The 17,238-nt window shown below is 42.7% G+C and overlaps 1 protein-coding gene across 1 annotated transcript; it reads right to left on the bottom strand.

The window, feature by feature from the left end:
* Window positions 1–733: 733 nt before the first annotated feature.
* Window positions 734–14,081, bottom strand: LOC143024068 (putative imidazolonepropionase). Its single transcript, XM_076182799.1, has 10 exons — window positions 13,981–14,081; window positions 9,285–9,456; window positions 8,446–8,617; window positions 7,328–7,463; window positions 5,872–6,013; window positions 5,278–5,359; window positions 4,651–4,794; window positions 3,998–4,216; window positions 3,352–3,512; window positions 734–871 (listed from the first exon to the last, which is right to left on the bottom strand). The coding sequence occupies exons 2-10, from the start codon at window positions 9,440–9,442 to the stop codon at window positions 775–777; spliced, it is 1,311 nt and encodes a 436-aa protein (XP_076038914.1). The 5' UTR covers window positions 9,443–9,456; window positions 13,981–14,081; the 3' UTR covers window positions 734–774.
* Window positions 14,082–17,238: the final 3,157 nt, after the last annotated feature.

Below are 17,238 nucleotides of genomic sequence, written 5' to 3'. Positions count from 1 at the left end.
GCCATACACATTTAAAGGAATTCCTACATTTTCCTTTGTGTTTGCGTCCAATAATTCATGGAAAAACAGAGAAATGCACGTTTCTTCTCGCGTTACCTTCAATGCCATACACATTTCAAGGAATTCCTATATTTCCCTTTGTGTTTGCGTCTAATAATTCATTGGGAAAACAGAGAAATGCACGTTTCTTCTTACGTTATCTTCAATGCCATACACATTTGAAGAAATTCCTACATTTTCTTTTAGGCTTGTGTCCCCTTGATTAGCACTCATGCCCACCCTACCCTCCACTCCCACCCCTCTCCAGATTGAGAACCACTGGCCCACCTTGTCTTTCGTATCCTCGCAGCTGGTCTGGGAATGTTTTGTGTTGTAAATCAGATCATCTGTACATTTGTTTGTGGTTACTGTGTTACCAATTGTATGTACAATTGAAATGTATTGTTAATATATAATATGAATGGATTCTGGATTATTTCTATATCCCTATGTCTACCAAAATATAAAATCCCACAATATTACTCCTACGTATTGGGAAATGAACCTCTGGGAGGGCAAAGCCCTGTCGGTTGTGGCAAGCAGTTTTTTGCGCCGACGTTGGGTCGCCCTCCCGGGGTTATCGGGAACCAACGCATTAAGCCCACCTGCCCATGAATTCAAGACTTTATCCATTGGGCTACCACTAGCCCAGTTTATTGACGATCACAATACCACTGGAGTAAAAAACACCAAATAATGTAATAAAATTTATTTGATCAACACACAACTGATCATCTACATAGATTCCTTAGAGTAGACAACACGTCCTTGGTTGACCACGTGAGCGATCGTATCGTCAGTCCCGCCAAGTTGATACACCAAGTGTTCCCATCTGTAAAGAGGAATTATGTATGTAAAGTCTATATACCAAGAGATTTTTCCCCCTTATAAGGGAGGTAGCCAAGTCAGAGGAACGTGCCAATTCCCACCTATTTCACTCCCCTCCATCACCCCACCCTACCCTCCTCATCTCAGCTCCTCATGGATGACGGGTCATGCCTGCATCCGCCAACTGTCCTGGGCCAAACACAATGCAGCAAGACACAGTACATCCACAGCAAGGCCGCTTCATTTAATCGGCGACACCCCCCCTCTCCGTCCCCTTATAGAGAAAAAGAGAAGACGGGGAGAAGTCCCTTCGGGCTGCGTCAAAATATCATTCACTCATACGCACCCCTTACCCTCCATCCCTCCCTGCCTTACATAACCGTATCACCCATACAGTCATTTCCCACTCGTCCTTATCTCCTATTTCCTCCTCCCCTCCTTGCTCAACAGACACTTCCCTTTTGTTTGTAGCCCCCTTCACCCCATCCATCCATTTCATCCTCGGTCGTCCCCTTAAGTTTACTACATCCATCTCCATCTCCCTCCACCTCACTATCTCCATCTCTCGCTGTCGCTCTATCTTCCGATCTCGCTCTCTCTCTCTCGATCTACCTTTCGCCCTCGCTCTATCTCTCTCGCTCTTTCGCTCTCTTTCTCTTTCGCTCTATCTCTCGCTCTTTTGCGCTATCTCTCGCTCTATCTCTCACACTCTCGCTCTATCTCTCGGGCTCTCGCTCTATCTCTCGCGCTCTCGCTTTCTCTCGCTCTAGTTCTTGTTCTATCTCTCGCTCTATGTCTCCCTCTCTCACTATCTTTCGATCTCGCTCTGCCTATCGCTCTCTCTGGCTCTCGCCCTCTCTCTCTATCTCTCGTTGTCGTTTTCTCTCTCGCTGTTGTTCCATCTCTCGCAATGTTTCCGTAGATCTCAAGTCATATTAGTTTTCTGGGGAACGCTATTGTGGATGATACTCCCAAGGGAGCGACGAGGTTCAACATGATCACACTGCCCCTAGCGTCCACGCTCACACAGATCAAGTACGATCGCACAGGTGTATGGCCAGGGTCAACCATAGCAGTCTAACTGCTAATTTGGCCTCAGCACGGTGGTATTACCTCGTCATTGGATGCGAGGCCATACACCTGTAACCTAGTATCCACCTTGGACATCATTGTAGGTGGCAAGTGCTGTGTATAGGGAGAGAAAAATCACAAATACTGCAACCTTTGTGGGGCTGCGGTACAACAGCACCTCCACCATTACCTTCTAGAGTGTAGAGCTACGGCCAATCTTCACCTAGAACCAGGGGTGGGCAACCTTTTTCAGTGTGGGTGCCAAAATCAGCCAAATCTTTGATACAAAATTTCTCGCGTGTCAACAGAGTAACATAAATGCAGCGCAATGGTCATACGAAAGAAGTTGGCGATTTATTAATTTGTTTTAAGATGAGTTCTAAGTTTCGCGTTCTGGAAAAAAAAGCCGTTACCATGCCAGTTGTTGCACGCGTGCCAAGGGTTGCCCACCCCTGTCCTTGGCCTCAGCCCGCCATTCACCTCGGAAGGAGAGGCGCCGTTTCTTACCGTGTCACCCTCCAGATCAATCCTCAATTCTTAAAGGCACACATTCCCCTTGAAGCTGTCTAAGGTTGAGGGGTGCCTCCTCTTTCTGGTCCTGCTCCCTGCCTCCCCCTTACATATTGTATCTCATGTATTGGTATAGTTAGTCGAGGGTGTTTATTGGTCGATTATCCGTGCCATTTTTTTTTTTTTTAAGAAGTTGTGTGTAGATATGACAGCGTTTTGCCCTCCAAGAAGTGTTGTAGTATTTTTTGAGAAGGTAGAGTACAAAACAAGCGGTCATTGGGGATACAGTAATCGTGAAGTGAACAAACACTGGAAATCAGTTGAGTAGATATGACAGATGTATTGGCGTTTTGCCATCCAGGATGTGTTGTTGTGTTATTGTTGTTTGAGAGGGTAGATGACAGAATAGGCTGTTGCCGGTTCCCGTGGATACACTAACTTTGAAATGAATAAACCCTGGGAATCAGTGTCCACAGGGCTCCCTCCTACCTACCTGGGTGAATCTGCAACAAGGTTTCCGAGTTTGCCGACCTCGATGGAACTTATCTAAAGGGGTAGATGACAGAATATGCGGTTTTTTGTTATTGGGGATACCCTAACTATGAATCAATGTCCCCAAGGCTACCTCTTACCTACCTGGATGAATCTACAAGGTTTCCAAATTTTCCGACTTCGATGGAACTAGTTTGAGGGGGTTGATGACAGAATAGGCGGTTTTTGGTTATTGGGGATACCCTAACTGTGAATCAGTGTCCCCAGGGGGAATCTACAACGGCAAGGTTTCCAAGTTTGCCGCCTTCGATGGACCTTGTTTGAAGGGGTAGATGGCAGAATAGGTGGTTGTCGGTTATTGGAAATACCCTAAATGTGAATCAAGTGTCCCCAAGGCTACCTCTTACCTACCTGGGGGAATCTACAACGACAAGGTTTCCAAGTTTGCCGACTTCGATGGACCCGTGGTCATGAGCTCTTCGGAGGGAGTGGGCGGCGTGCAGGGTGGCTGCCGTAAGAGCTTCCCGTAGGTTCATCCGAAAGAGTACACAGGCCAGGTGCATCACCAACGGCTGAAGAGACATAAGAACATAACATGAGAATGGAGGAGACCGCAAGAGGCCCTGAGGCCTACACTAGGCAGTTCAGTGTCTCTTTCTACCTGTCATCACTATCCATAAATTCATCTAACCTTCTCTTAAAAGAAACAATACTTTCAACGCTCACTACATGGTTACCGAGTCTATTCCATTCAATAACTAATCTGTTAGTAAACCAGTTCTTGTCTATTTCTTTCTTAGATCTAATGGACGGGTAATAGACATCATTACCAACACGTTACGGGGATAGAATTCATTAAACCTAATGGACGGGTAACAGGCATCATTACTATCACGTTATGGGGGGAGGGAGAATTCATTAAACCTAATGGACGGGTAACAGGCACCATTACCAACACGTTATTGGGGTGGGGGAGAATTTATTAACCAATACATCATTACTAATACATTACGGGAGAATTCATCAATGAAACAACAGTTGAAGCCAACTCGCTCACCATGGACAGGCAGAAGGCGTTTGGATTGAAATCTGTGCCCAGAGCCACGGGAACACCCTGGTCGATCATGGCGCGGACAGGAGGTGCAGGTAGACGCAGGATGTAGGCTGTGGTAGGCAGGATGACGGCCACAGACCCACTCTCCGCCATCGCTGAGACTCCGGCTGGGCTCACTTCCTCCAAGTGAGACATGGCTTCAGCCCCAAGGGAAGCTCCCATCTGAAGGATGACGAAACTTTCGTTGACAAGGGACAAAGGAGAGGTAAGCAGGTCTAAGAAGGAATTTCGAAATAAAGAGAAAAATGAAAGTAGAAAGATAGAAATAAGAAAACAGTGTTCTATCACCTCTTCCTCAGGATAATCTTATCTGAGGCTTCTACAAAAAGTAGTTTGTCCATTTTTTTTTCCAGGTCAGTTTTTCTCTTTCACCCTTCTTCGGAAGAATCTGTATTGACGCTTCTTCGGGACAAAAATCCCCCCTTCCTGCTTCTCTCGGCAGAATTTCCCTATCGGTTTTATTTCCACGATTCTTCTTCATATCCTGACCCAGACTTCGTAGCCCAAACTCTCTTCACTGACCTCTTGACCTGTTTTCTCTCTACCTCATACCAACAACTATCGTCACCGACATCTTGACCCGTTTTCTCTCTCACCTCGGCGCCTCCCAGGGCGGTGAGTTCGTCAGCGTGGAAGTTGAGGAGGAACCCCGCATCCTTGCACGCCTGCATGATCCTTCGGGACTGCGCTACGTCGAACACTCCTTTCTCACAGAAGACGTCGGCGCTGTCAACCTTCAACTGGAGGAAAGATTTATCCTTGGTGAGGAAGGACGCGAAAGAATAACAAGAGTACTGGAGGAAAATGTATATATATATATATACACACACACTAATAAAAGAATTCCTGTTGACAGATCTAAATCGGATCGGAAACAGGAAATCCCCCAAGGGGACACGTCCCCTCTTGGTCCCTGATTGGCTGAGTGGTGACGTCACGGCAACGGAGACGACTGATTGGCTGCGAGCAAAGTGAGCCCACCCGAAGGGACGAGCCTCCGCGTAGCGGGGTCGGGTGCAGCCCGTTGCTCGTCAATACTATCATTATTAAATATTATCTATTATCATTATTATCATTATATTAGTTCTACCTTCTTTGGAGGGGTGGGACTTAGAAGAAAAATGAAGGGGAACCACACAAATGTTGAGAATTCATGAACGGGGGGAAATAGAGCGAAAAGGGTTGAGAACCACTGTGTAGTCTCTTGGCTCTTTTCCACAGACCTGGCCTTGCTGGACAGCGTGGACCACAGCAGGGAGCATCTCCTCGATGACCTTCCTCGTCGCGTTCTCAGATGTCATCCCCCTGAAAGACACATGGCAAAATCATACATACATACATACATATATATATATATATATATATATATATATATATATATATGTATATATATTTATATATATATATATATATATATATATATATATATATATATATATATATATATACCAAAGGCTCTTTTCCCCTAACAAGGGAGGTAGCTAAAAGACAAAGGCACAAAATCCACTCCCACCCATTGGGCTTCCACAAGCTTCGCCAGCGCCGACAGTTGAGAGTTCGTTTGAGTAAAAACGACTTAGGTTACAACATTCTGTTTTTCACATGTGCATATATATTTAATTACTTTTCCGTCATATATAGCAAAGCTAAATGATGTACTAAGCGATTGTAAACCTATACGAAACATACTGCTGAAATGTTCTTGGAGAAGTCTAGATTTCTATAAACGAAGTTATATCCTAGTTATTCAAATGAATCCTGGAGGTAGGATGTCTTGGGAAAAATAGCCCAGTGTGATAACCCCTTCGATGTCTTACTTCGGCACAGCGTGGGCTCCGCAGAAGGTGGAGGAAATGGAGACTGGAGAGTGACTTCTGGCCAATTCCATGACCCTCAACATCTTCAGTTCAGTCTCGGTGTCCAGGCCGTAGCCACTCTTGCACTCGACCAGCGTCGTGCCTGTCGTGAAGACGAGTTAACATGAGAATATAAGAATGAAGGAGACTGCAAGAGACCATAAGGCCTACATTAGGCAGTTCCAAGTTCAGTCTCAGTGTCCAGGCCGTAGTCATTCTTAGACTCGACCAGCGTCGTGCCTGTCATGAAAACGAGTTAACATGAGAATATAAGAATGAAGGAGACTGCAAGAGACCATAAGGCCTACACTAGGTAGTTCCATGTCCATTGCCACCTACCAATCCCGTCCATGAAGTTATCTAACCTTTTCTTAAAACAACCAATAGTTTCAGCGCTCGCTATATGGTTACTAAGTCTATTCCATTCGTTAAACACAGTAAACCAGTTCTTGCCTATTTCCTTCTTAAATATAAATTTATCCAATTGAAATACATTACCACGAGTCCTGTCATGAGTCTTAATATGATTACCTTGCATCACCCTTGTTCAAGCCCTTGACACGTTTGAACACCTATTAGAATCTAATAATTAGATCATACCCATCGAAAATAAGACACAATAACCACGTTTTAATCACCACTTTTATACACTTCTTCACTTGATAGGAACATGCAGTTCCACCATCTTATAAGAATGTAAGAACATAAGAATGGAGGAGACTGCAAAAGACCATAAGGCCTACACTACTCAGTTTCATAAAGCCTACACTACGCAGTTCCAAAGGCTTGATCACCTTCATCACTTAATAGATACTGACAGTTTCACCATCTTAACATAAAACCTTTACTAACAATAATAGTTGTATACTGCTGAACAACTTTCCCTAAAGGCAAATTTTGTCGAGAAAAAATACATCTGGTTGCAGAATTCTGGTAAAACTTCAAAATGAAATAGTTATTCTAAACTTGGAGCATCAGTAAGTTGTACATGTCGAAATAATCAACAAGATGATTATTTATGCAAAACTGCTATATTTTCTTGGTGGTTATACACAAAACAATCTATGGGAGAGAGTTAGGGGAATCACACACAGAAAAAGATAATGGATAGCGAGAGAGAGAGAGAGAGAGAGAGAGAGAGAGAGAGAGAGAGAGCTGGGAAAAGGGAGAGAGTTTCAGAGTCATTATCTGTAGCATCACATGGATTCAAAATCACTCTCCATTCCTGCCTACAAACAAGGGGCCATCTAGATCTCCACCAATCATCACGAACCTACAAACACGTGATCTTGATCTCCATCAATCACACCGAGCCTACAAACACGTGATCTTGATCTCCATCAATCACACCGAGCCTACAAACACGTGATATACATCTCCACCAATCATCACGAGCCTATCTCGATCTTTCACATACCTGCTCGAGCCATGCGCTGGAGACGCTGCTCGAAGAGTTCCAGAAGATCCTCTTGGGAAGCATTCTTGGTGGCATTTACTGTGAAGTGAATCCCGCCGCCAGCCGCGTGGACTTCCATGTAAGATGCCCCAGCAAGCTGCCACAGTAGAGGAAATCTAGGTTAGTGACCAGAAACTTCGGCCACAACAAACTGAACAACATCAAATTGAAAGATACATTGTTGCATGCCAGACCCCCTGATATCCATCCCTCCGGATCCTCTCACCCCCGAAAGGACGGAGTCCACCTGGTCGGATTGTGGTGCCGCCAACATCTAGTTCCTAGCCCTTCTAAGCTACCGTATCGCAAGTAGTAGTCCAGGATGCAACACTTCTCCCCATACCAAACAAGACGTTATGGAAGACTGCATTGTATACAATCATGCACGCCAACATCACGATACAACTCCATAAAGGATTTGTGGGAAAACCCCGCCCCAGCCATGGGGTTCCTCAGGGAGACGGGATTGCTCGCCCTGACAGTCTAGCGAACGACAACAACAACAACTTCAGTCACAGCAAAGAAGTTCCCCCAGTGAACCAGACCTCTTCATGAGTAATATTTTACAGCTTTATATTTCCTTGAAAAGGCCGTATTTATGTCATTTTAAAAGGCAATAAGATTAGTCGAACCCAGGGATGCAATGTCATTCTTATAATTGGAGGGGCTCTGAAGAAGCTCCTATCCCTATCAAGTTTTTATACATAGTGGGCAATAAATAAACGAATACATACATATACCTACGTCTATTTCCCCTTACAAGGGAGGTAGCCAAAGTCAAAGGCATAAATCCACCCCACCCATTTCATCCCCACATACTCCACTCCCATTCACCACTCCTCCCTCCCTCTTTTCTTGGTTCCTCCTTGATGACGGGTCATCCCTGCATCTCGCCCACTACCCTAGGTCAGAAAAAAATAAAGGATTTAATTCTGACACAATAAACGAGATAGAATTGTTCCGACGAGTAAAATAAATAAACAAATAAATAAAATAAAAATAAATGAATACAAGGGTACAAGATAGATAAACAATTTCGCTATAAAGTGTTTTGCAGAGGTGCCGGAGCACTGTTTTACCTTCATGGCGAACTCGTGGACTCGATCCCCGGCCCACACGGGATGCGTGTGAGCGTCGACAAGACCAGGAACCACCGACATCCCAGTGACGTCTAGAACATTCTCCCACGTCGTCTCTTCGTACAGCGACGCCACTTCAGCATCGGTACCCACAGCAGCGATTCTTCCCTGACTATGGACAGACAATACCTCACCGTTAAGACATCTCAAAGAATATATACTATAAAGAGGATTAAATACAATTGTGTGTGAAAGTGTTAGGATACTTGGATATGTACATTTTTTCTATTTGTGATGATGATTGGTTGGTGAATTGTTTGGTTGCAAGGTATCTCCTTATCTGAGAGAGAGAGGGAGGGAGAGATAGATAGATAGATAGAGAGAGAGAGGGAGGGAGAGATAGATAGATAGATAGAGAGAGAGAGAGAAAGGGCAAAACTAGAAGGTGGCGAGGAGTCTAGGCCACGAAGCGCATAACTATGGCCGAAGTCCATCACCTTTGATTACCATAAGCTTAGCGCGCAACCAAATGTACTACAGGGTAGATGTACAGAAGAGACTACTTAGTTCTCCTGATGCAAGTATATACTCGTATCGACAGTTTGATTAAACAGTTCTGCCCCTGGGATTCGTACCAGAGACTCAATTAAACTATAATACTTGCATCATAGGAAGTTGATGTCGGGAGAAGTGGTTTCTTTTGCACATCCTCCCATGGTACAGTTGGTAGCACACTAGGTATGTGGGAGTCAAGTGCCACATTTATCAAACGAATATCAAACAACTGATGTAAGTGTGTCTAGTGTAATGTTGGCAACTGTCCGTTGGTGAATTCTTACCTGTCCACGGCGACTGAGAGTCCCTGACCCTCCTCTGCCTGTAGGATTGCCAGATCACTCATGGCCCCTTTGAGCTTGACCCTCTCGCCATTGGAGGCCACCCTCACGACTTGTGACGCCCCTCGGAGGAGCAGTCGGCCTTCTGATAAGGAAGCCATTGTCCGTGAGGTTCCTGTGGGATGAAGAGGACAATACTGCAAGAAGGCATCAAGGGTATGTCAGGGTATAAACGTTTCGTTGCTGCCATGCTCTGTTTTGAAGGGATTCAAAGAAAACGGGCTTTAAGATGTAGTGTTCAGCCGGTCAACTCCTGAGTATTAGACGTAGTATCAGGTTTCGAAACTTTTGTACGTTCTGAGTAGCAAGGTGGAAGCAGGTTCCTGTGGAATCAAGAGGCCAATAGTGTAAGAGGAGATCGTACCAAGCGTGATGAGTATAATAAGTAATGTCAGGGAATGAACAATTCGTTGCTGGCATGCTCTGTTTTGATGGGATTCGAAGAAAACGGGCTTTAAGACTATAGTGTTCAGCCGGTCAACTCCTGAGTATTAGACATAGTATCAAGTTTCGAAACTTTTGTACGTTCTGAGTTGCAAGGTGGCAGCACGCGAAACTCGCGCTCAGAGGAACACGAATGTCAGAATATGTTTAAGTCGAAAAAAAATTCTCATATTTGCGGGTATACGAGATTATTAGAGGTAATACGCAATATTTTTAGTGAGGGTATAACAGTTACAATTTATAAACCGAGGTCAGACGATCCCTGTCTACAAGTACCAATTTCTACAAAGGCCAATTTCCACCGAATCAGAGTACTTTGAAAACAAAAGAAAAGAAAAAAAGAACATTATAAATCAACATTATCTATCATATGCTGTGATTAACTACCTAATATATGCCTACCTTTATTTCTTATATTTCCTTCAAGTTCGATTGTTATAGCCTCTTGCTATATACTATATATTTGTCACGAATATCATGTACAAAGCCTCTTGATGTACCAAGACTGCCGCTCACTGAGCGTAATAAATTAATAAAAACATAGCCTTTCCAACGTCACCTCAATTTTCTCTTATATTCGACAGACTCTCATTTATAAAAGTCGAGAAAACTATTATTTCATTTATATACCAAGAGCTTCTTCACCCTTATATGGGAGGTAGCCAGGCAAGTACCCAGTCTTACCCATTCATGTCTATTGCTTTATATACTCTTTTCTTAGTTCCACTGAGATCTTTGTATGGAGAATCCATTCTTTATACCTTTTCTCCTTCCCTCACCCTATGTTTCCAGTTCTACAATTTATGTATATTTGTTACTTGATATCAATAACTTTCCATTCGTTCGATGTTGTTCCTATGTTGTACAGGATGGTCCTTATGTCTTGTTACCCCTACCAATTGGGGTACAAGTATTACAGTAACATAAAAAACATGCCCTAGATTTAGTTTTTTCACTGTAAGAACAACAGAACAAAATAACAGTGGAACAAAATGTTCCCATCGCAGTGTTGTCATCTTCGGAGGAGCTGGTTTGCCGAATCTTTCAGTGACGTCATGTCGTACAGCCTCCGTCATGTTCTCGGCTGAATAATGCACCCCCTCATGTGCCCATACGCTTACGAGTAGCCTGAATCCAGAACATGTATTTTGTATTACTGTAATAATTGTACCTCCATTGGTAGGGGTACGAGACATTTGAACCACCCTGTATATTGACAAACCTCATCTAAATTAGCCATAACCTTACCTTTTGATATATCAACTTTCAGTTTTCTTTAATAAGTTTGACCAACTTTGTTTATAAGTTTCCCCAAAGGTTCTATTCTCTGCTAGTGGTAGCCCAGTGGATACCGTCTTGTACTCATGAATAAGTGGTCGTGAGTTCGAGTATCGAGACCTACTGCGGGCTTGTTGCGTTGGAACAACCCTGGCCAGGCAGGGAGGCGACCCAACGCCGGCAAAAAAAAAATCTTGCCTTACCTGACAGGGCTTTCCTCTGTAAGGGGTTTCTTACTTCCCACTGCGTGCAAAATGGGATGGCGAGTTTTGGATCAGTATCAACTTTATATACTAAAATATATTTCATTCATTCTTGCCCACTTTCTCCAACCTCACTTCCCTACCCATAATTCTTTGATTAATTGTTCACATCATTGTATCCTTGCATAGTATGGGGTGGGCAACCCATGGCACGCGTGCCAAACCCGGCACACTAATGACTTTTTCTCCGGCACGCGTAACCCAGAGTTCACCTTAAAATAGATAACCAATAAATATTTCTTCTATAGGATCATTCTTAACCACATGCTGCGCCCCGGGGGAGGGGGGCAACTGGGGCCCTAGGATTTGAAGGGAGTCCATACTCGTATGTAGGCCTATCGTTTATGTTACTCTGTTACCACGCGAGAATTTTTTTTATCAAATATTCGTCTGATTTTGGCACTCGCACTTAAAAAAGGTTGCCCACCCTTGTTATCTTGGTCGGCCATGGTGACATTACAACCTCTTGTCATAAACCAACATTCACCTCAAGGATCTTGTTCTCGCTTATTACTCCAACAAAAGCTTCATGTACATCATAAAAGATCTTCACTGTCTCTTACCCTCCTCACAACTCCACACAATATCGTGTTCTTCCATACGCCTTTACTATCTACTCTATCATACGCCTTCTCCAAATCCACAAACGCTGGTATAATCTCTTCCCTTTCTTCCAATTTTCTCAACCGAGTTGTTTTTTGACTACGTTGTTCATTCACTATCATCTGTTTCACTCACTATCTTCTATATTATGATCACCCGTGAATTTACCTCGAAAAGGCAACACTTACGGATTTTTCTGGCACAGTGAACCACGGAGGCAAAGTCACAGGTAAGTGTCAACCATCAACCGACCAGTGTGTAGGGTTATCCACTATAGCAGTCTCGCCGGGTCGTCCGCTTACCAGCATGGGCCGAGAATACAAAGTATTCCCATAGACGAAACCGGTCAAGTTGTGTTATTCACCAATAAAGACGCTTACAGAGTCCCCTGTTTCCCTTCCCTTGTCTTTTCACACTTGTCTGTACAAATTCTAAAGCCATACACGAGACCGGTCAAGCAGTGTTATTCACCAATAAAGACGCTTACAGAGTCCCCTGTTTCCCTTCCCTTGTCTTTTCACACTTGTCTGTACAAATTCTAAAGCCATACACGAGACCGGTCAAGCAGTGTTATTCACCAATAAAGACGCTTACAGAGTCCCCTGTTTCCCTTCCCTTGTCTTTTCACACTTGTCTGTACAAATTCTAAAGCTATTTCCACACGAGTTATGCTTATAGCATGGGTATGTGCCAGTGCTGTTAACAAAACTGGAATAAAAGGAAATTGTTTTAAGGAATCTGTCGTCTTAGACCAGCGTTTCCCAACCTGAGGTGCTAGGTAGCAACCCCTGGGGTTGCTAGGAAGTGATGCACACAAATCACATTGATGTATATTTGCATATTTGACTTTTTTTCATCCTATTTTATTTTTCTAGGGTGTTTTTATTTCTTCTACAAACAAGATTCTTAATTGGTTTCAGTTCTAAGGAATCAAGAAAATAAATCAAGCAGTACACTTCACTTTCTTTTATCTTCTAATAACAAGATAGGAGCGCTGGACTGTTTAGACACAACATGGGGTGCTATGGTCGAAAAAAGGTTGGGAAACGCTGTCTTAGGTTAACACCAAATCTACCCCCCCCTCCAAAAAAAAATGTATAATACATGTAAAACGCAAAGTACTTGGATTCCCGCCAATGTCAGATTGCCCCATGCCGATCATTCCACGGATAATACCAACTGAACTACCTCCTTTGTCTACGTTATTCCACCATAGCCAAACAGCTTCCCGGGGGTCACTAATACAGTATTATGTACAAAGCTACTTCTTGACGTACCAGGACTGGACTACTGTTCATTAAGAGTAATAAATTAATTTAAAAAAATACACGAATGTTAGACACATTCTTGAGATGTTCTTACGGAAGTCTAGAATATTGTAACCGAAGTCGTTTATACTCAAACGAAGTAGCAAAAGCAAGTAGCATGCTAGTGTGCCGCCACATTTAGGCTTGTAGTAGCACTTCTGCTTTTACGCTGTCTATCGTCAAACTATTCTACTTATTTGTGTAGCAACTCTTCGGTCGCGTAATAATCATAACCTGTTAACCTTATAATACTAATAAATAATAATAATAATAATAATAATAATGATAATAATGATGATGATGATGATGATGATGATGATGATGATGATGATGATGATGATGATGATGATAACAATAATAATAATAATAATAGCAAATAATGATAACAATAAGTTTATTTGGCAATGAATCAATATACATGAAGTGCAGATAATGAAAAGAACACACAGTTCGAAATAACAATTACAATCACCGAGGATAACGCAAAAAAACATGTAAGCTTCTTTCCATTGTGGTCCTTTGCTTATTATTCGAGATAATAATATAATACCTTCATTGGGTAGTGAGGAGAACTTCCTTCAGAAACAAAATCGTTTATTGGTAGCGAGAAATATACATACATGATGAAATTACTCCCGAACAGGGATTAAACGATGATTAATAAAAATAATAATAATCTTGCCGACAGCGATGTTAAATGAAAAAGCCCCAACTGATAAGGGAAAGGAGATAATTAATACTTACATTCAACGTCACTAGTATCCCACCTTCTCACGTGTCCGTTAAACACTACACTGTAACTAGTTCAATACTCAACGATATATGCACGTCTCCTTGATAAGGACCTCACAAACTGCCCCAGCCAATGAGTGCCCGGAACTTGAGTCACACCCTAAGATCTGACCAATCACGGGCGAGAAGTGTAGCTAGCTCAGTCGAGGAATTCTGTTTGTCGCCAACACTGGACCGGTTAGTGGGTTGAGTTGCCACAAATTAATTTAACTTTTATTTTTTTTATAATGTAATAAGTATTTCAGAAGCTGATAAATGTAATACCTATTTCAATTCACCTAAAACAAGGCTACTGATATAAATAGTAATATATAACAAGGTTCAGATTCGACGGTGAAGAACACATAAGACACATTGCCATAATGTATGAAGACACCTAGTTTTCTATGATTTCTTGTTTTGGGACAGAAGCTGTCTCTCGAGCGAGAGATGCTCTAATGCCACGTTCGTTAATTGCGATTCTAGGAATGGGACGATGACAACGCAAAGGCATTTTGTTCTGAAGTACAAATGTATAAACAACGCACGCTCTCTTTCGTAAACGCACACACACACACCCACCCACACACACACACACACACACACACACACACACACACACACACACACACACACACTCATACATGCACATACAAACACACGCACGCACACGCACATATACACTCACACACACACATACATGCACATACACACACACTCACACACACACACACACACACACACACACACACACACACACACACACACACACACACACACACACACACACACACACACACACACACACACACACACACACATACATGCACATGCACACACACACACACACACACACACACACACACACACACACACACACACACACACACACACACATACACACACACACACACTCCCGCCCAGGGCTGAAATGATTTCAGTATCGCTGCGCTGCGAGTCGTTACTCCAACTCTCGTGGGCGGGGAGCTGTGTGTGCGTGTGAGTGTAAGGTCACGACATTACCCATAGATCGGTCGTATATGAGCTCTGAGCTCTCTTTCGGGAGGGAAATAGCTGTCGATCACAAGTCCAACACGTGATCCTAGCCCATGGTGAATCACATGTGATGATAGATAAGAAGGTAGTATGGATAAGTGAATGAATATTTGTCGAACGAGGAGACAAATGGAGATGTTGATCAGTGTGGTGTGGTGAGCGTACAAGCGTGAAATACAAATAAGAGTTGTGAATAAGAGTAAAGGGGTTATCACACTGGGCAGTTTTTCCTCCGACATCTTACCTCCAGCCTCCATTTGAATAACTAGAATATGACTTCTTCGCTTACAGGAATCTAGACTTCTCTAAGGACATTTCAACAGCATTTCTAACAATCGTATAGGTTTACAACCTCTTAGTTAATCATTCGGAAAGATAATTTGATATTTGGAGATTTGAAAAAAAAAAAAAAAAAATTGTAACCGAAGTCGCTTTTTACTCAAACGAACGTGGAAGCCCAGTATTATAACTCCAGGAGTTGAGGTCCTAGTTTATTGTGGCTGGTTCCAGAGAACTCGATCTCACGTCTCGCTGGTGTCATTTTCTTAGCAAGGTTCTGGGCGAGTGTTCAGAATGTTTGGGGTCATGAAACGAGGTTCCAGGTTCCAGGATTTTATTTACGGTATTGGCCAAAGAACGGCCGAAACCTCAGTGACAAATTTGTCCGGAGGTGCACCTTAAGCATGAGATGTTGCTGGATCCGTCCGGAACAGACCACCCACTTTCGCGAGATAGGTTTCTGTGAGGGAGAGAAGTCTGAAGGAAAACGAAATCATAGTCTTGTATAAAAGGGGACCATTGCCACTGAGCACTTTTAAGGGATATTTATTAGGACTTGTGTTGCGGCTCAGGAGGCATGTGGCAAGACTTTAACGTTGAGGTTTGCATCTAAACCAATCAACGAAAGCGGAGAAATAGTCGGAGACAGTTGTGGTGATGTTTTCTTGTAGATGTGGCAAAGTGGGCGTTGTTTCACAGCTGCTCGCCTTAGTTGAGGTCTTGGAGTTGGTTGAATGTTTGCTTGCTTAAGGTTGTCCGCCGGTTCGACGACGACTTTTCCTATTACATACCTGTATATTGTTAAACATAGATAAGTTTGACGTTTGCTGAAAAAAATCTACTATTTTTGTCTTTAAAGGTGCTAGGTGTGTGCATACCTGGCCTCAACCATCATGACCCACCATTGATTGATCCGGTAACAAGAGGGATTACCAAGACGGCCAAAGTCAATGAAAGGCTGCAGATCACGTCGAGATGACGAATTTGTTAGCAGACTTATCAACTCCCTCCTGCTTGGTGTAGGACAGTTTTTCTTAACCAGGGGGACCATGGCCGCCAAGAGCTATGACAAGAATTTAGGGTTGGGGGGTTATGGCCTGCTGTTAGAAATTATATATTTCTATATAATGTGTGTGAAGAATCTGAAGAAAAAAAATCCACCACTCTGTCCTACCAGAAGTATAAGATGATTGTGATCGTCAACTTTGTAATAAAACAAAGGGTTTCTCTTCATCAACATGTTATTATTATAGTTTTTCTTTTTACATTTTTGGTGGGGTGAAATTTGGGAGAGAAAGTGAAGGGGATCCACTTGACTGTTGAAAATTCATGAAGGAAGGGAATGGAATGAAAAAGGTCGATACCCACCGGGGTAAGAGGATTACCAGGCATGGATGCAACAGTTTGTCGACCATATGTATCCACAGGTCCGTCTATATTGAGAAACAAGGTGTGTTAGTTTTATCTTAAAAAATATTAGTCTTACCTTCAGATAATATCTAAAGGACTGTCGAGAGCTCGTTGTTATTTCTCTACTTCCTTTAGACTGCATCGCATCATCCGTCCGTCAGAACCTGTACACTTGGTCTGTTTTTTACCTGTTCTTTTTTCGATCTCCATTGAGCCCTTCGATACAGCAACGTATTTTGTATATATATATATATATATATATATATATATATATATATATATATATATATATATATATATATATATACATACATATATATATATATATATATATTGTTGTTGTTGGCATCCTTCTGTCTCGGGAGACAATGGAGTTCGCGCTTTTTTTTTTTTTTTTTTTTTTTTTTTCCCTTTATGTAGAGTCCAATTCTGGAGCGGAATTGGGACAAAACGGGGACTCTTGTCCCAAGTCCACATTTCAGTTGG

The sequence above is a fragment of the Oratosquilla oratoria genome, unplaced genomic scaffold (assembly GCF_046742065.1).
Source record: "Oratosquilla oratoria isolate Oo_2021 unplaced genomic scaffold, ASM4674206v1 SCAFFOLD87, whole genome shotgun sequence".
Taxonomy (NCBI): domain Eukaryota; kingdom Metazoa; phylum Arthropoda; class Malacostraca; order Stomatopoda; family Squillidae; genus Oratosquilla; species Oratosquilla oratoria.
Note: the sequence above shows the minus strand (reverse complement) of the source record. Positions and strands in the feature narration are given on the sequence as shown.